Genomic DNA, 20,509 nt, shown 5'->3' with positions numbered 1-20,509 from the left:
CCGTAATGTCCCCAACGACCAACGTTCAGTGTCAGTCATATTACAACGCTAATTTCTGAAGCAATCGGAACTCATTTATTTATTGTAGAGTCCTATAAGCGCGTTGCGATATCCCAGGAAGAATTCGCCTCAAACGTACACTTGAAACACAAACAACAGATGAGAGTCAGAATAATTAATCAAGCAGTCCATTTCTGCCCCTACTGCTACTCCCGGGAGTTCGCATTAGCCTATATGCGGATGACATCTGCTTCTGGTATGCAGGAAAGGTCTGCAGGTCTAACTCTAAGGTCTGCGGTGCTTAATGCAGTCACGACGTTTCTTACTACGAGGGGAACGGAAGACTCTTCGGAAAAGACTGCTACCCAGATTTTGGCTGGAGTTAAACGGGAATCGTTGTGCCTCGAGTTACGCATCACCGATTCCTCGTGACATTATTGGACCGCTCCCATGTATGGCGACCGGAAGTCCTCAGCCTTTGAGCAAGTGCCCGTACCAACATCTTACGCTTTCTGGCAAGTTCTCAATGAGGTTCCTCTTGTGCATCCATTCCCGGCCTTCACACTGCTTTGATACTACATCTCCTGTTGCGTTCAACCTCCCAGTGCTGCACAATGTCGCAGTGTCGTCAGAAAGACAGCTAGAAACTGCGTTCGGGCAAAGAACACCAAGGTTTTTCAGGAGTACCAGTAACAACATCCAACTCAACAGTTATAGCAGAGTCCAAGCCGCCATCAACTGTCCGTGTGACGAATATAAGAACCGCCGAGGTCTGGAACCGGAGACTTTCGTATCTCCGGTTCGAGCTCTCAGTATGCACCTGCTTGTTTGTGCTCTTTCACTTCTGTCGATAGGAATCGCTGCGCCATTACTCCCGCCCTCAGAACACCATTTCACCGGCATCCTCTGCATCGGGCTATCGCAAGACGAAGTTCCTCGAGGTTCCACCAAACTGTCATGGCTTACTGTGGTTACATCGCCCGGTATAAGCCGCTGCCAGCGCATTGCATCCCGTTTTGGACAGTAGAGCCTCCTCCAGTTCTAACGTAGGCATGCAGTCTACGTGTCACATCCACTCTCAATGTCGTAGCGAAAACCCGTGGCATAAACTTCGCCAGAAGAAATCGCCATATACCGTTCGGAAGGTCTCATCAAACGTTTTCAATAGGCAAGACAACTAGCACTGCGCAACGATTTAAGAACTCCGGCTGCTTTCTCGGAATTCTAACACCCACGGGGAAAAAATATGGGAGAAATAACTCAATAGAGTATGATCGCAGGAAAATCATCACGAAGGGAGTTGCCGATATTTCGAACTCTTCTACTTAACAGTTCCTGTTCAGAATTTCGGCGGCTCCCGAACTGAGGGTTTTGCTTCAATCCACAGCTTCACTGTACTGCCGAATTTTCTACTTTTCGACAATACGGGGGTGATGCACGTATCTCGGTGATCCGGAAGGTAATCCTGCTTGCCTTCGCTCCTCCGGCGTAATGCTTGATAATCTATTTACGCCTGAAATTTAACCTGCATTCATACTGTGTAGTGACACGGAGAGTACACCGAAATAATGGACTGTACGTGTTGTGTATCGCACACCTTACAAACGCCCAAACTTCTATGCAAGGCCCTGTGGAACCTGCTATAGCTTCCCCCCAAAGGGAATGCTATAGAAGCTCGAGAGAGTACAGCCACAGGCAACAAGCAGAAGCCGGAGTATCCCCCCAAAAGACGTCATCTCCTGCTTACAGTACTCACAAGGGTCTGATACCCTGTAATTTAGAGTCACTAAATAAGCTACGCTTCAGAGTATCGACACTGAGCTCCAAGAGCGAGCATGCGCCATCTTGTTTCGGCACCACGCTACCCACACGCACGCGCAATGCGCACGTTAGCGCACGATGCCATCTGTCGTGCGCGAGTGAAATGTTCCTTTCGTTTGCAGGCACGAGTTCGCGGCCTTGAGCTCACCTTGACATCCTCGGGACGCTCTGGTTGACAATACATGGATTATCGCACAACAATCATACACGCTTCTCTGTCCCACGGGGAGCATTATGTTAGCCGTCTTTGATCCTCAAAAGGGGATGATAACGGTGTGGTGCCGAAACAAGATGGCGGTCCTACTCTCCCTTGGACCTCAGTGTCGATAGTCTGAAGCGAAGCTTATTCAGTGACTCTACTGTAATTATAACCCCGACTTTGACCGCTCGTGTCCCACGGACTATGAAGGCGGCTACTCGTACCTAGTGGGCAAGTACGCGCAGAATTTCGGTGTTGTATAGCTGAGGAGAGCAATCCCTACCGGGGCAGGAACGGCCCCCACGTACAACTAAACGCACCTGCGAACGCGCATGTGTCGCGCGATGTCACTATATGGGAGGCTTTTATGGAGGGCGAGTATTTATGACTACAACTTTATTGATAGGTACGCACGCAAACAGTTCTGTGGATCTAACGAACTGCGTCTGCATCGAAGGCTCCATCCAGCCAAGCTATTAGCAGCCTGGAATGAACTGCAACGTATTTATACTATGGCAAGAAAATGTATTGCATTCACACAGTCGATAAGAAAGTTAAGCAGGGTACTGAAAAATGATTGAAAAAAATTCCGCAGGCTAATTTTCTTAGCAGCGTGTGTGCACGTACTGGTATGTTATGGCATCTCACGGTATTGTCGGTGAAAAGAGATACACAAAGAGCTCGCTAACATGACCTCCATGCGAAATGCAGCTGAAGGCGTGGATAGCTTTGCTCGTTTGGGTGCGAATCTTTTGCGGGAACCATAACTTGAAAGCATGTGTACAGGTAACATTTTGAATTAGTGATTTGTCAGTTTTCCCGGTAACAAACCACTTGCAGAAATTATTAAATATTTTAAGAGTACATTTTGATGCAGTTGCAACGACGAACTCAAACGACTCGCGCTGGTTGAAAACGGACCCATAGGCGTGTGCTTCAAAGTCTACCCGGGTTCCCAGATACATACAGCAGCGGTGTCTACCACCATACAGGTGTCCACAAGAATTTTCTTCTGGAGCCATTCAACCGTTTCGCACCCATGAACCACGCTGTACTGGCAGTTGGGTACGGTGTTAACGCCACCGGTACCGAGTTCTGGTCAGTCAAGAACTCCTGGGGCGAATACTGCGGTCAAAATGGCTACTTTCGTATCGTGCGAGGCGGCGATGACCGTGCCTTGGAGAGTATGGCTATCGGGTCATCGCCTATTCCCTGGACTGTCATCAAAATGTCAATGAAAGTGAACTTGATATTGTTACCCCCATCGCGCCATTCTTTTTTCTTTCTTTCTTTCACATGCCATTTAGTTGGACAACTCGTAATTCAGCTGGTCGATGTGTCGCACCATAGAGTACGCACAAACTGGAAGAGCTCTGAGCTACTCTACGCGCAGCAGCAGAAGTACATGTCGAAGGTTTATTAGTTTCTGTAAAAAGAAGTACAGGAAGTACTGCACCCACTTTTGCAATAAAGCTTGATGAATAATTTGTTTTTGAAATTGCATGACTCGCTGTTATTGAAGCCGCTACTTAATTTATTGATAGAAAGGTGTTCGTCTGACTCCTACGACTTACACATTTTGAAGCACAGGCGTCAGAGGTCCCTTGTGGTCTCTAGACAGTGTCCACAGCACGACCTACTAGTCTATACCAACCATGTCATAAGCGGCAACACTAGGAACCTGTCGGCACGATCCGATAGGGGCGCTACTGATCGGCCCACGAGATCTATATCATTGTAGAGGATTGAGTTGTGTTTGCATGACCATTATGAGAATGGTATGTAATATTTGCCGAAATTGTAACATCATCCGTTCACATCTGGTGTTGTTCGGGAATGAATGGTAATGTCAGTGGGGAGAGGGAATGGCATCGTTGCAGGTGCAGGGGAGCTATGGGGTCCTCCTGGCAACTCGATCCGCTGCGACGGCCATAAATCTGGGTTCTGGCGCTGCCGGCATGCACTGACCAAAGTTAGGTCGTGCACGGGTTGACACCTCGACACGCTGGTCGTAAATTGCGTGGAGGGAGTGTGCAATCGGGCGGTTCTGACCTGGACAAGTATTTAAAAAGGGCCAACCACGAACCCCCAGTAACCCTTTGAACCCAGGCCGCCCGATTGGAAGCCTTCAGCGGTGGTTGTGGTCCTCTCTGTCACCCTTGCAAGCGGCCGCAGCGGCGGAAAAATGGACTGGGAGCCGGACTTCGGAACATGTAACATCCAGTCCAGTGTGTACATCACGTACCTATGTACCATAGTCCCCAGTGAATAAAGCCCGTATCACCGTCATCCTCGATGCGACCGTGCAGCGGATTGGCCAACTTTATTCGATGTCGTCACACCCGCTCCGCAAGGGTGGCGAGGACCCGCATTGCCCGCACTTCCAAGTTCACATGGGTGGGTTAGAAGATGACGGAACGGAAGACGAGCGACAGCGATGCCCCTATCGACCAAAAACCGCTACATTCCTGCCACTCATGCTCGGGTGGCAGCGGTCACGTGATTCAGCGCGGACGCCGACCTGGCAATTTTCGTGCCCTATAGGCCGTGTTGCCACGAAATGACCACCCGAATTCGCCACAAGAGTGATCTGTCAAGAAGCAGTAAACTGCCGAATTAGACAGTCAACCTGAACTGCCTGTCAGCTGCTTTACCCCAACGTATGTGGTGCTATCCAGCTTCACAGACCTTTCTATAGCCTAGGTAGGTGTCCTACGGTTCTTCAAAGAGGTTGGCGCTTCCGATTGGGGATTCCGAGGAGCATGGAAGTGCAAGCATACGCATAATGCCACATACCGATGCTTTGACCTGTGTGATTGTCACACGGCAAGTTGAAAACCGAAGATCTGACAATCTCGCCGTGGCGATCACTGCTTCAGGATCGTTACTGAATCTGTAACAACCGCGACACCAAAACTTTCACCGATATGTCGCTTTCACTACCTAACTCGTTAGTGAGGAATGTACGTAAGATGAGCGACCTTCAGGTTCATTTAAGTACTTCCTTTAGACGTCACTATGATGGACACAGGACCCTGGAAACGAAGATGGTGATGACGGCTGTGCACTTGCAATGCATATACGCTTACATCTAGGCCAGAAAGTATAGAGAAGGTTAAGAGGCTATATGCCACTGACACCTAGATAAATTTTAGTTAGAGAGAGGGGGCGAGAGTCCAGCTCGTTAAGGGATCCAGAGTACGGGTCGGGAAGGTTGATATCAGTGTTGCTGAATGTGATCACCCATTCCATTCCAATTCCATTCCAATTCCATTCCGAGGAGTGGAGATTTGTGATAATTCTATTCCTTTCAGTTCCCCGGAATGAAAAGATATGGCCAATTCCCACTCCTGGAATGGCTTGGTAACCCCATTCCATTCCTTTAATTCCATCAATAAAAGAAAAGGGACGGGTAACCGTGCTGGTGGGTAGCCCAGCAGTGCTATAGAGGAGATTGACATTACCCATCACGAAAAAAGCAAAACGACAAGGTTATTTCGCCCCTGACCGTGTGGCACCCACACCAGTCCATTAAAATTCCATTCCGCCTGCGAAAAAATGCATAATTCCATTCCATTCCTAGGACAGTTGCCGCCATTCCATTCCAATTCCATTCCGGGCTCTGATAAATCTGGAATGATTCCGGAATCATTCCAACCCCGGAGTGGCAACTCCGCAACCCTGGTTGATAGTGTGGGCAATAGAGAAGAAGTACAGTAGAAGAAGTACAGTAGAAGAAGTACAGAAGAAGTACTCTAGATCTTCTACAGCACCGCAGTGACTGCATTGGGAAAGAGTCAAGTTGCCTCAAGCGGTAACGCCACTGCGCTGTAAAAGCCACATCGAGGCGCATTTGATGAATTAATGCGGCATGTTGACGAGAGGTATGTCGATGCATGTCGAGGTGTCTGGATACCATAGGACTTCGATCCATATTGTGGAGGGGCTTATTATTTCATTCCCCGCATCACCACCAGCAATGGGGTAGAGTATCGCCCCTGGGGATGAAACTCCCCATTCATCGTCTCGAAATAAAGTTGTTGTTGCCACCTAGATAAAGAAAGCCCAATCACTTAAACATTATGACATTGTCGATGAGTCCGCCAATCATGACTCTGTGTTTGGCGGCCATAGCTAAGAGGAGGAGGCGTGGGTGAAGATAGGGCGAAGACGAGGCACCATCAGTCCTGTGTTCGAAACCGACTGCGTATATTGGCTGAAATTAGCCACATCCCGACTGTATGTGTGCGCCTATATGGTGAAGGAGGAAGAGGAGGCTTTATATGCTTTCTTGGACGTAGAAGAACAAGAAGCCCTCGTAGCCCTGGCCGATCCACTGATCTCGATTGTAAAAGGCTGGATCGCGGATAGGGAGCGCGAGCGTGAAGAAACCGGCCGCCATCTTACTGTACCCACAACAGTCGCCGCAGCGATCATGGCAACTTCTTGCAATTACCGTCGTACCAACCGTACTGGCAAGCTTACAGGGCCTAAATTTATACAGGTGAGTCACTCTTTATCGAGGAATAAATAGACGTCCATTCTGTATATTTAGTTGACCATTATGAAGTGTTTTTTTGCCCAAAACGAGCACTGGATGCAGGTTGCTTGATCGCTCTTCCGACGTTCAATCGAGCACACTTGCATTTTACCCGGCGGCAAATACAGTTTGAGTGCATAACATGCTTGAAAGAACACGTTACACTACACAGGTAGTGTTGTCATCAATATATGTGCGAGCACTCGAGCGCTTTTTTGCATGCATTGCTAACATATGGTACACGGTGTTCCCTGCGGAAGCAAGTGCCACATTCATTTCTTTGAATTACCCTCACGCACAAGTTCGGTATTACGTCATAATGAGACCACGATTGTCACCTTTTTTCATGTATTGGTATAGTTTCGTGCCTTGGTTTGATTTGTGACAAAGAATCCTACGTAACGGTGGTGTGGCGCGATTTGAATAACGCCTTTGTGTCTGAGCTGTATCGTCAGCTTGTTACGATAGTAATAATTTGTAGCGCGTCGTGCTATTTGTAGCAGTTTTTAAGACAAAAGTGGTCTCTCAATACAGGTTTCGTCATGAGGGCTACCCAGTGAATAATCTGTGCAGGGTGATACGGCTGGGTGTACAGGTAAGTATCACATTCCTCATTCACTGGTTTCTACTTTACAGGAAGGAACAACCTCAGTGCACGCACTGTCTCTCAGTTTTGCATATTTTCTTACATGTTCACATCAGAAACACACCTTACACTTTAGGCTCCTTCACCCATAAATATAATAATTAGAGATTATAATTCTTTTTAGAAGAGTTCCCCATATTCTTTTTAGAATAGTTTTTCATCTTTTTAATTTTTAGAAGATACAGGGATTGTAAACCATGTTTTAAACTGATGTTTTAACATTTGTCCAATGCATTTATTAAACAACATATTCATTTTTAACTGGTTGCACCCAAACCAATCTTCTGATGTATTATTTCCTTTGTTGTCGATGCACCGTAAAAATTGAAATAATTACCATCAATGCAGGTTACTTCACAGCTGCCTCGACATACTCAAGAAATGGGTGCAGAACCTGCGTAATGCCCACAAACTTTGACTATCCACAGCACCTCCAGAAAGTAAAGGCATATGTGTCACATGGGATTTTTAAAGGCATTCACAGTATATAATACCTTGTATGAACTGTTGTAGATCTATGCAGCCTCTACAGTACACTCTCAGAAATTAAAACTTGTCAGGGAGCTGTGATAATTGTTTCAGTTAATAGGCATGCACATATACGCAATAAGAAGAAAATTATTTATTGGGAATGCACTTGTCTGGCTACTCATGTTGTTTACATCTACTGTTGATCACATTCATTTATCACATATTATATTCTTATATATTATTATATTATCACATATTCGGTCACACTAAATTTAAAATTTAGCGTATACAGTCAAACTCCTTTATAGCGAACACCTTTTTAACGAAAATACATACAACTACTGCAAATTTTTTTTGTGGTCCCGCTGGAGCCTATAGGTCCAATAATGGACATTCTTTTTAACGAAAATACCTTTACTGCAAATTTTTTTTTGCTGTCCCTGAGTTTCGTTGTAAAGGAGCTTGACTGTATGAGAAAATATCAGGAGGGAAGTTGCTATTCATTGCTCATTCCAACCTAAAATTGAGTGCTACAAATTTAGAGAGCGTACCTGACCATTGTCATTCCTAAAATATATATTGCCATTGTAGCAAGGTCACAAAACAATAAATGTAGTCTTTTGCGACCTCCCTGCGCGTTCACTGTATCCTGAAACGCATAAGTGCAAGAAATAAATCTTGAACTTGAATAAACTTGATGTTGTATAAACATGACATAAAATGTTGAATAATATAATGAATGATATAAAATATTGAATAAACTTGAACTCGTATATTCTCTTTACTCATCATCAGTGATCTTCATTACAAAAGCATATCGTGTTAGACTTTTTTGTTTGCGTTTCACAGACTGGGTACACGAGGGCCAAAATGACAAATGTTTCAAGCTCCAAATAGTCCTGTTGCAATTTGAAGACCATACGTGGAGCTGCATTTTTTGGAACATGCTTCATATAACAAGCATGACAAAGTCAGCACTGGATAGCAGGACCCCGTCCCCACGCAGCTTTTCTCACGCTGCAGTTGTATTCAACAGAAGCATGTGAGTGCTGGAGAAGGACATTCAGTTTTGCACAACCGCGCCTGCAAATAATGAGAACAAATAAAGGAAGAAGCAAACAAACATAGAAGGGCTGTACTTCAAAAAGAGATAAGTCCTGTGTCTCAAGGAGGTGTTACCTCTTTCTAAGTAACTTAATTGATTAAGCTTACATCACAACCTGATTAACTGTCCTAACGAGTGTGATCTAATTGCGTGAAGTAATTATTTGGGCTGCTTCAGTGCGTCCATATTTGCGAGGCAAAGCACCGCTGTCGTTTACTAAAAGACTCTTTCTAAGGCGATGCTTGATATAAATCATACTAAACACATACATGGCTAAAACAACGGCTGTGATTCTACAGAACGATCTCTTTCTGCCATGCGAGTATAACTTTTCCCGGACCGTTCTTTATGGAACAATTTTTGTCCAGAATGCAGTACGGGATATTATATACATGGTTGTTGTTAACCTCAAGTCGTTTCTTATTGAAATATTGGCTGGGAAACGTGCTGTAGTACAATCCCCAGCGCTGCACTGCAGTGACGGTCTAATTTCGGAATGCAAAACATAACGTAATTAGAATCGAACGGCAGGACACCTGTGAAACACTGTTAGGATACATCAGTATACTGGCACATTACAAAATTGTGTGATGACAAACAACGATCAATGCTAGCAGCGCAATAAATACTCACAACCTCTGTTGCCTCCCATTGTTTTCTTTGGGCACACACAGCACTTTAGGGCCCACCAACATGGCGGCCCGAAGGCACGCCTCTCCCCCACGAGCCCCTCTCCCATGCGCGATCCAGCCTTTATACATAGAGATCAGTGGGCCGATCTCCCTTGGGGCTAATGGCCATTCTGCGTGGGACGAAGAAGAAGAAGGTGGTAGCGTTGCGTGCCACGCTTTTGAGACGAAGTAGTTCTGGTTCTATTGCTTATATTCGGCTTCATTCGGAACATGGCTGTGCTACTGCTTCTTGCTCTAGCAATGCAGTTTCTTGGGTGCGCTCTTGCTGCTAAGAGACAAAATATATACGCAACGGGTGAGTTCATTCCTGACATGTTTTCGGGACCCAAGCGCTCTGCACCTGGGCCAATGCGATTACCTCTCACGACTTCTTAGCTCCACGCGGAACCCTATTGACACTGAGGGACTCACCATATGGAAATACGCTGTCTCGTAGATGTCTTACGCTCTTACTTTACTTTACTTACTTTACGCCGTGTAGCACTTGATTTGTGTTACCGCACATCGCCGTCAAATGCATCGCATGACGACGACCATATATGCTTTTTATTATATTATTCCATTTCATGGCTTTTTTTTTGTACTAAACGCAAGAAAGAAAGAAAGAAATCATGTTTTTGAAAGGTAAACCAAACTAATTCAGATTGCATGAATAATCCGTCCACTTCACATTGCGTGCAATCCTTTACATAGAAAGTAGAAATGGTGACAGCATGTTTCATGACCTACGGAGGTGTTTTTCTTCGTCTTTTTTTGCAAATAAATGGTATATCATTAACATGTCGGCTCTGTGACAGTGCAATTGAACTGCGCCGAGCCGGAGAGGACGAAAACTACGCTAATGAACACCAGCATGCCGTTCTCCTCGGCCATTGTGTGGGCAACACAGAGGCGCAATCGAAGAGGCAGGGACACGTGTGAATACGAGCTCGTTGGATCCGGAGGCACGGGACTCATTGTTACCATCGAAGAAATGAACCTGCGTCAAGGCCAGTTCAACAAGTCTTGCATTGACTTCGTGCGCGTAAGTTCTCTCTCGTACCATGTTTTTCGCAAATTGAATAAGATTTTTGCTTTAATGCCCTGCCTCCTGTGACCCTCGACAATAACATATAATAATAATAATAATAATAATAATAATAATAATAATAATAATAAAAAAAATAATAATAATAATAATGACGATGATGCCCAGTGCGGCGACATGTTGCACGTGCCGCAGGGTAGGACTGCGGATAATACGCTATGCAAGTGCGTCTCTGCGCATGAGAGGAGGCAGTGAGAGGGAAGAGGGAGGGCGCCGCCGTAGCCAATGGGGCTTCCCGAGTGGAGTAACCGGGAGAGGAGATATGCGCAGAACGCTCGGTTACTTGCAGAGCGTATTGGGACCACCTGGGATTCTTTTGACGTGCGCCGGAAATCTCCGACACACGGTGCTGGAAGCAATGTTTACCTCCCACGCATTGCTACCGCCCTCGGCCGGGATCGAACCCGCGATCTTGATCTCAGCAAGGCAGTACGTTACCCTCGACAATATAGCCGGATGTGACACACATTCTTTTTCTTTTATTTTTTTTATCTCACACTTCCAACCGTCACCAACAGTTGGACAGCGGGGAACGTCACCTGCTTCTGACGTCGCATCTAGTTTCTCAGTCGTGCCGACAACGGTCGTGTCGCAGCAGTCGCCTTTTTTTACCGTGGTTTTTAGTTAATATCTTCGTTATACTAACCAATGCTTGGTTCATACTCTGCATGGTGAACGTATTAGCGTCCAAGAATGCATTACATATACCTACAGAGGTTTTGACGATCTCTTCATGGTCCCTCTAGATACGAATAGCCGTGTTCCGAGATTACGTCGCACATTACGAAACCCTCATGTGGACAAAATTAATGTACGGGCCGACCACAAAAAATACATCGCAATATAGGAGTCAGTAACTTTGTTTAACAACATGTTCTATCAAGAAGGTGAGGAGCAGAGCACAGTGTTACTCGGAGCATAATTGTTACTTATATATGTTATAACTTAGGTGTGTATTTTTAGTTTACTTTTAAATGATCGGCAACTGGATGTTTGTCTCGGTTCGAGTGGATATTTCTTCCAAGTATTACAGTCGAAGTAGGCAATTGTGAAGGCGCCGTACGGTTCGTGGTGCGAATAGTAAAAAGGTGTTCGTTGCGATGGGATAAGTAGTTTTACTAGATATCACGATGTGGCTAATATGGGTACGCAACCTGCGCAGACGAAAACAAGGTACCTCACTGAAGACGAGGAACAGTGTGGAGAGATAACAAAGAAGAACCCCATCCACTGGACAACCAGCTATACGCTTTCCATTCAGCTCTACACTAAAACTCCAATTTCATATTTTGTGGACGGCAACATTTTGCGCATCATCGTTACAAGCTATGCCGAAGGTAAACCTTTGTAGTCTTGTTTGTTGGTTCATCTCGCAAAATGTTGTACTTAGACAATAAGATGACAGGCCACGACATATAGCTGAAGTCACATAGTACACTGTAAACTGAAAAACGCCCTTATGGGTGTAAATGGCTTGTCCTATAACTCACACCACTTTTTACACTGTATGTTCTGGAACACCCTTTTTAGAGGGTGTATTCTGTGCAAAACACCCTTTGAAAGGGTGCTTTTCCTTGAAAATGCGTATTTTTTGTTTTTGCTCCCCTTTAACACCCTTTTAGGAGTGGGTTTAACACTCTTACACCCTTTCGAAAGGGTGTAATAAAATGCCAGGAAGCATTCCCACACCCGGCAGTCCCTTGGTTGTGTGCCAGCTGCCAGTGCTATAAATGGGAAATGAGTCCACGTTCTCACAGCACCTTCACCAGCTAGCTAGCTAGCTGAGAACTAGCTTTGTCGGCTTGGTTCCACACAGTAAATCCTTCATAAAAGCTCCCTCAGCAGCATGCCGAGCCATGCAGTCCGACGTTTTTGCTTGTATGGCAACAGCCACCCTGGAGACAGCACACTTCCAGCAGTGGTTCCACCGCAGAACCTAAACTGGAGCGCAACGCAGCGCGTTGCTGGCAACCCTCATCGTCCTAGCAACATTGTGAGAGAGCAAAAAAAAAAAAACGAATGAAAGCAAAACAGTTGGGCATGCATAAGGGAAGAGGTGAAGATCGCAACATCATAACGCCGTCCGTGGTCGTGGAATGAGCGGCGTTACGATGCTGCCATCTTCAGACGATGCCAGTAATAAGCCCGGGCACCCTCGGTAGCCTCGCGTGTATTGGCATCGAGGCGGAAGCCTAAATTGGCGTACCAGATTGATCATATTCTGAAATAGAGTTTGTTGGGGTACGTTCGCTAAGCTTAGTGCGGCAGAACTCGTCTGTAACGGTGACGAAAATGTGTCTTTGCAATTAACACGTACGCCTGCAACGAGTCAGATATCAGCGAGATTCCTCACATCCCTCCCTGTCAAATACTGTGTTTTCAACTCAAGCTATCGTCTATAATGTGATTATCTAATGAGCGGAGCTGTCAAGCCAATGTGATTTTTCTCTCACGAATTAAAACACCATTTCAACACCAGAGTAGAGAGGGTGTATTATAACACCAGTGTTATACCCCAGTGTTACTTGAAGGGTGTAAAGACAGGTGTAAACGCACAAAAACACCCTTTTTGATACAGCGCTTAGTGTAATAAAGAGTGTATTTTCTCATACACCTTTTTTAGCACCTCTTTTGCGGGTTTTCGTTAACTTTGTGGAATTAAAAAAGGTGTATTTGCTTAAAAACACCTTTTTTTACCCAGAAAGAGTGTTTTTGAATTTACTGTGATTGTCTGACGAGAGGTCACAGGCGGGATCCTGCTGTTGACAGAGAGGGTGCACAAGGCAAACGTCCACGTCTTTCAAGGACGATCGGTTACATCCGCTCAGTGCTGACTCGTACGACGTGTAGTTCTTGTCCTGTTCAAATTGATTGTCAAAGAAAAACAGCACGTTATTTTCCTCGTTCCTAATATCGCACAGAGACACTTTAGTAATAAGGCAGTTAGTGCTGAACGGAATGTTATGCCATGCGGGCAAAGGCCAGTTCAGCCGTTACTGCAAGGCCGCAGGCAACATAATAGGTAATTGGTTCAAATTAGGTGGCTTTTGCTTCCAACAGCTTTTCGCTTTGGGGTAGTAAAATAAAGTTTTATTTTGATTTGAAATTACATCTGGTGTCATTTCGTGTCCCTAGCCGAAGAAGGGACATGCGGCCCATCTCAGTTCCTCTGTGACAACAACCGGTGCATCTTCTCCGGATATCAATGCGACGGCAACAATAACTGTGGTGACAACAGTGACGAAACCTACTTTGGGACTTCAGCGTGCAGTTAGTAGAGAAAATGGCAAGACACCGTGTAGACGTACCGCTGACTAAACCGCGGTCCTTCTTTCTAGTGATGCCTAAGAGCTCGCTGATCCTGTTCTCTCTGGCTGTGATCAACTTCGTGGTGACCTGGTGTTCGGTCTTCTATTGTTGCGTGCGCAGTGCTGTGTCGAAGAGGAAGGTATGCTTGTACAACACTGTACCGTAGACATTTTGATCGACGGACTGAATGGAGGAGTTCGTATACGTATATTCATAATGAAACTGCAGCAATAGACGACGACAAGGGTTGTTGACGATGTCAACATGCGGGTGTCATTTGTCTTAAGCTTTGTTGTCGTCTATTGCTGCTGTTTCATTATGAGGACGTGGACATTTTACCGTTTAAGGGTTCTTCGATGAGAACGTTTTCCTCATACCTGCGTTGTCCGTCCTTGCGAGTGAAACACACGTATTTCTCATTGAAGCCTACGATGCTATATACACACATCTGATTTCTTTTTTTTTTCTTTTTTTTTTTACCGAGTGCTCACACAAACGCGCACGCGAAGTGTACGGGGATCTCATTCTCATCAATCTGACAGTTTTCATGTTCGTTCTCCACGCACGCGAGATTCATAACGCTGTAAGCCCAGCACGATTGCCTGCAATCAATCACGTTACACGGTTAATTGATGCGAAAATTTTCGGATCACTTAAAGCGCAAGAGCGGAGCCAAACCAAAGCCAAACAATAGGTGTCACACGCGTACAGGTGATGCTCACAATAATCGTGCAAAATATTTCGAAGAAAATTCGCAGTCAATTATAACCAGCGCTTAATCCAGCGTATTGCGAAGTTGGCGCGTTGGGAATTCTTCGTAAAACGGTGCTCGCTCTTCGCAAAGCTACCCTAAGGATGTTTGTTAGAGATGATGATCATGATGATGATTATGGTAGTGTTATTAACCAGGGGGCTTAATCGCTTCATCGTCGTCACGGTCGTTACAAGCTAACGAGTGGCGGGAAATTCAAAAAGGCGGGTGGGAAATTTAAAAAGGTGGGCACGTGCTAAAACACGTGCACGGCGCTCTTCGCGCGATACGTGAAGGCCGTGGTACGCGTCACGAGCAATGCGTCACGTGCCCACCTATTTGAATTTCCCGCCACTAGTTAGCTTGTAACGACCGTAACGACGATGAAGCGATTAAGCCCCCTGGCTTGATTGCGCAAACGGACCCCAGGGTATAGGGGGTCACCCACCTCTAGGCAACAACAACAACAACTTTTTTCGACGTTGGAGAGTGGGGAGTTTCATCGCCACAGGCGATACTCTACCCCATTGCTGGATGGAATGGGGGGAATAAAATAACGAGTCCCTTCACAATAACGATCGAAGTCCGATGGTGTCCAGAAATGTCAGAAGAGCTTTGAGCGCAGAGCGTTGCTGGGCTGGATTGGGCGAGAGTCCAGCTGACGAAGAGACTCGGAGAGTGTGGTTCGGGAAGGTTCGTAGTGAGGGCAATGAAGAAGGGAGTGCTCCACCTCTAGGGAGTGCTAAGTGTCACTGCCCAAAGAAAGCAGAACACATTAATTTGTCCAAATTGTTTGTAATTTGTAATTGTAATTTGTTTGTACAGGCGTTCCAGGACGACCGGTGGGGAATGGCGACACCGCCGATAACGCAGGCAATGCAGGGAGCCGACGGCCATGATTTCTCCGTGGAGGGCTACGAGGCTCCCGAGATGGGCGAGCTCTTAGCCACGGGGCCGCTACAAACTGACGTGCGCAGTCACACGGAGGGGGATATTCCATTCAGAAGCCCTCTCGTGGGTGCAAAGTCTCCCGAGCAGGCGGTGGAAGAAACCATGCACCCTCAGTGATTGTCCTGCCGACGAAAGCTATACAAACCGCATGCAGCATATTAATTCGATGTTTGGTTTCTTTTGGACGTTGATTATGTTGCGTAATGACATTATATCGAGTCTGTTATCGCACTGCAGTCTTTTAATTCAGTAAGCGACAGGTGTCGGTTGTGCTATGCATAAATCTCGTGTCCCCCGACATGGCGGAATGGGTGACAGTCCTCGTTGAAAGCATTTGTATTCGAAAAAAAAAAGATCTTGAAACGAGCAAGTGCGTTGAAATATCGATCGCCGCATATGGCTATGGAAATGAGCCGTCTACCGAACGTTACCGCACGCCCTACCCCCGCCCCAATGAGGCAAAACAAACCACGCGGATCGCACGCGCAGGAAGGACTGCACTCATTCCAAGTTTCAGAGGGGGGGGATGATCTTTGGAGCGACGGATATTATTGGAATTGGCCGATATGCTGGCCCAAACAACCGTTTTGGACCATCGTGCTACCCTGCGGCACGTGCAACGTTTTCATGCCATGCATCCCAGATAAGCCGACGACGACCATACGCTGCTGAAACGCGCGGTTACGGTTTCGGTTCATTTGAATACGAATATTCGTCGATAGATATTTAAATGCACGTGCACGTTTCAGAATTACTGCTATCTCACTTTTTTAATGAAAGCACCTACGTAATTAGCATTTACTAGTTACATACCCCCCCCCCCCCCCCGAGTGGATGGCCGTCGAGCCGTTTGTATGCCAACATCAAACAACGGCATATATGCTGTCTTCGTAGCTTTTCATGAAAGACGTGAAGATAACAACAAAAAACGTATATACAGGACAGGATGTTTTTTTATCCTTCACATATTGTTTAGAGTAAAGCTGTGAGAGCCACCTAGGTGCGGTTTTCAAAAGCCGACATCCTGTCGGTAAACGTATATGTATACAGGGTGTTCAAAATGAAGCTTTCACTATCACTTTATAAATAGGCGAACAAAAGAAAACTGGTGCTATTTTTCAGTTCCTTGAGTAAGGAACCGGTGCTATATAATTAGCAGCACCTGTTTCTTACACAAGTAGCGCAAAGTTATCATCCGGTTTCCTGTCATCGCTGTGTTTGCGTAGCGCTCATGAAAGCTTAATTTTGAGCACCCTGTATACTGGACGATTATTCCCCCATTTGAGCATTTCACGCCTATGTATACACTCGTACCGCGTGCCTGTGACTTCGCACAGTTCATGTCGTAGCGCATCTGTGCATTGGAGCAACTCTGTACCCTGCATTCAGCGAGAGGAGGCAGCCTCTCGTTCACAAAATGAATGCCACATCAACCCCTACCACAAGTACTATGCAAGAGAAAAGTACAAACACATGCATTTTGTCGACGGGAAAGAGCAAGGAAGAACGCTAAGGAGACTGAGTGACGTAATGCTGAGAGAAGTCGGAAGTTCGCCCGTCGCTGTGTTACGAGCAGGAAACCTCCTCGCACGAACCCTCACCCATCGAAATCATAAGGAGAGAGGCTAGAAGTAAAGCTGGGAGATAGAGTAATGGGGGAGAGCAAAGGACTTGTACGGTGGCGATACCTCCTCCCAGCATGGAAGTCTGGAAGGCGCCATGATCGATACGGCTTCGGCCTTTCCACGCGTGAACGTCAGCCCGCTTCGGCACCCTGGTATCCAATCCAATCCATGTCGGCTTCCTTCCTTCGGCTGAGCTCCGTGTGCCACGCTGTGTGTGAAGTGCGTTCGTTGTGTCTGTTATGATCGTGTGAGCTTGGATTGCTTGCAATCTCGCAAAGAACGAACACTGTGTACTGTTTAAGCATTGTACTGCGACATGCGAGAAGCGCACGGAGCTTGTATGCGATACTGTCGCTAACATATGATCGGCCTACCGTGGCGGCTCACTTGTGGAGATGCCCCTCTCCTCCAGCTTAGTTTCTAGTTATTATGAGAGTTCTATGCCCTCACCCGCATAACATTGCTGTTGCAAATATTTGCGCCGTGTTGACCAACGCTCGCTCCTCATCGACCCCCACGTTTGCTTGTAGCAAATGGCGGTGCCCAGCATCTGTGAGTTTCCATTAGTTTCGTGCGCAGAATGACGTGTGACGTTTCACGTCACTTCTCTCTCATTGCTCTGCGATGCGTGTTCCCCTTAGGATACTTTCCTCCATGGATCAGAGTGTCACAGCGTCTGCTCAGCCGGTTCGGTTGCCAACCCAGAATTGATTTCTCTCTCTCTCTCGCATTCCTTCCGGCAGCGGTTCCTGGTATGCTCATACGTCATACGCCCACGTACATCACTATACATACGAGGTGGGAGAAAAGTAATGTGCCTATGTTTGTAACCCTTTATATTTTCAAGAAAGTTACAATTCGAGGTTATTCACTTCAAGGTACACTCTAAGAAAAAAAGGAGTAAAACGGGGAGTAATTGCAGCTTCTACTCCCCTAGTATACAATTACTCCCCATTTTAGTCCCCTAACCCGACATTTAGTCCCGACATTTACTCCCCAGGACTGCAAATTGTCACTAAACTTCGCGAATGGTGTTCCGAATGCAACAGCCTACGTAAATATGTACCCTTGGTCAATTTGAACGACATAAGGCTGTATAACTCAGACAACGGAGCAATTTTCCAGCCACACAGTGTAAGAAACTGTTAGCGGATCTTTATTCACAAATTTTGCCCTAGTATGGTGCAAGATTTTATATCACTCGATATATCACGGTTGACGGTTTGCTTCAAAGTATTTTCATGCATGCATGCGAATTGTGTACTTGGGACTCTTACAACAGCGCGTGAAATGTAGCCTCCACTCTGTGACATTCATTTACTCCCGTGCATTTACTCCCGAAAGGGATTATTTTTTGTGGCAATGCATTTAGTCCCCCAAAGGAGTAAAAGTACTCCTTTTTTTCTTAGAGTGTATAGTTCCCATCCGAAGCCGCAAACTTGTGCAGACGTTGCTGTAGCAGCGCAGGAAGTCCTCAACCGGTATCGCCATCACTTGCTTCCGTCACCGGTTTCTGAATGTTCGCGACGGTTCCGAAATGGTCCCTTGATATGGGTTTTTGAATTTCGGGGAAAGAAACAGTCACACGGACTCGAAAACACCATTGTTTCGTCACCCATTATCGTATGTTTGAGAAAATTCGGATCACTCTCGACGGACACGTCCGTTTCACATTTTCAGCATGGCTCAATTCTTGCGTTAAACTGTCGTGAACGGTGAAGCGGTTTAAATTCAACTCGTCTCTGATCACTCTGAATGTTATTCGACGGTCGCACAAGGGTTCTCACGCTATCCACGTTTTCGTCATTTTTTGAAGTGGGAGGCCTTCCGCAGCGGGATTCCTCCGTCACATTTTCTCGGCCCTTAGAAAGGCTCTGTGCATCCTGATTGCCTGAGCTCGTGATAACGCATTACCCCATAGGCTCTCTTCACCTTCTCAAAAGTCGGAGCCGCATTTTCACCGAGCCTAACGCAAAATTTGATTGCACAACGTTGTTCGTACTTTTGTTTTTTGTAATTTTTTTTGCTCCATTTTCGTGAAGCACTATCTATACAGAGGTCCAGCTACCTGATGCACACGTGGAAACGGTGGAGCGTTGAAATTCGAAGTGAACGTAAACAGGATGTATACCCGTAGAGTGTCGCGCAGGAGGAGTCCCCAATGTTGCCAGATCAAACGCCACACGAGCAGTCTCCTTATTTTGCTGACACACATCGTATACTTAATTTTTGCTTAATCTTAGGGACATATACATTTTATATAGTTCATTCACCTATAATATATCCACTCTACATAGTCCTGTATAGCCTTGGCCAGTCTCCCTTCGTGGATCACGGTCACTGCGTGTGAGAGGAAAAACAGACCTCTACCCGGAAAACGTCGTCATGACGTTGGTAGACAGACTGAAACTGAAACAAATCAGAACGGGAGGGCTGGGTTCCACGAATGAGTACTTGTTCGCTGCCTCCCACTGAAAGAAAAGTAGGACCGAAGGTCGCGTCCCTTTCACTGACCATCGTAATCCCCTCAAGACCGTGGCTTTCGGGCACTACTTTGCCCGCCCCTATAGCTTCGAGCGTAGTTCAACTCTACCAAATTGGTGGCGCTGTCGAAGAGTATGACGTCATTTGCTTGCAAACAGAGCTCTACTAGAAGAAGATTTCTCTGACTAAGTCGGTCTCACCCTGTTATCTCTCGGTTTTCTGACGCAGAAGCTTATCCCTACATGAAGGGTGCTAGTTAGAAGCTTACTCGTAATTCTTTAGAAAACAGGCAAAATATGGCGCACTGTATTCCGAACCGGCCAAGGACAGTTAGAGTTACACAAGCACGAATTTATTTAAAATTTGTAATTGTTTATTTTCAGTATTCTGAGGGTCTCTGTAGCAAAATGCATCAGTAACATCAATGGCAGATAATATTAATACATTCACGCTAATGTCAACTGTGTCAACGTAATGCTTCTACTGAAACGTTCAGAGCACATTTCCTTTTATAACCGTGGCATGTTGTCACCGGGAAGAGCATTTGCACTCGAATAGGAAACGACAAACACTCGACGGTCCCTCTGTCGCGTGCATTTGTGATTTGTAGCCACGTCTTCCGTACCTTATCTGCCCCAACACATATACCGAATGTAGTTGTGTGTGTACGTCGGAAAATAACAGCCTCTTCACGAAATTGTTCAATGAGACTAGACAATATAATCTATAGTGCACGTCTTTGAGCTAAAAGAGCGAACAATGTTATCAGTAAAGCAAAATGATGAACAAGACAAAAGCACAGAAAACGTGAGGGTCCCGTGAAGTTGT

At 46.0% G+C, this 20,509-nt stretch overlaps 2 protein-coding genes across 2 annotated transcripts in view; one reads left to right on the top strand and one right to left on the bottom strand.

The window, feature by feature from the left end:
* Positions 1 to 20,509, bottom strand: part of LOC135375471 (endothelin-converting enzyme 2-like) — a 180,373-nt gene that overhangs the window by 55,576 nt on the left and 104,288 nt on the right. The window lies entirely within an intron of this gene.
* Positions 9,634 to 15,803, top strand: LOC135375434 (uncharacterized). Its single transcript, XM_064608130.1, has 6 exons — positions 9,634 to 9,769; positions 10,272 to 10,498; positions 11,724 to 11,898; positions 13,697 to 13,831; positions 13,900 to 14,009; positions 15,447 to 15,803. Exons 1-6 carry the CDS (start codon positions 9,685 to 9,687, stop codon positions 15,687 to 15,689), a joined length of 975 nt encoding a protein of 324 aa, XP_064464200.1. The 5' UTR covers positions 9,634 to 9,684; the 3' UTR covers positions 15,690 to 15,803.

Source organism: Ornithodoros turicata, unplaced genomic scaffold (assembly GCF_037126465.1).
Source record: "Ornithodoros turicata isolate Travis unplaced genomic scaffold, ASM3712646v1 ctg00000864.1, whole genome shotgun sequence".
NCBI classification, from domain to species: domain Eukaryota; kingdom Metazoa; phylum Arthropoda; class Arachnida; order Ixodida; family Argasidae; genus Ornithodoros; species Ornithodoros turicata.
This window is presented reverse-complemented; position numbering and strand designations above follow the sequence as displayed.

What these genes read in the sequence shown, in the direction of transcription:
- LOC135375434 (XM_064608130.1), top strand. Translation starts at nt 9,685, where the DNA reads ATGGCTGTGCTACTGCTTCTTGCTCTAGCAATGCAGTTTCTTGGGTGC. An exon ending in CTTGCATTGACTTCGTGCGC is followed by an intron (nt 10,499 to 11,723) that starts GTAAGTTCTCTC and finishes CAACCTGCGCAG; the next exon opens with ACGAAAACAAGGTACCTCAC. An exon ending in GTGCTGTGTCGAAGAGGAAG is followed by an intron (nt 14,010 to 15,446) that starts GTATGCTTGTAC and finishes TTGTTTGTACAG; the next exon opens with GCGTTCCAGGACGACCGGTG.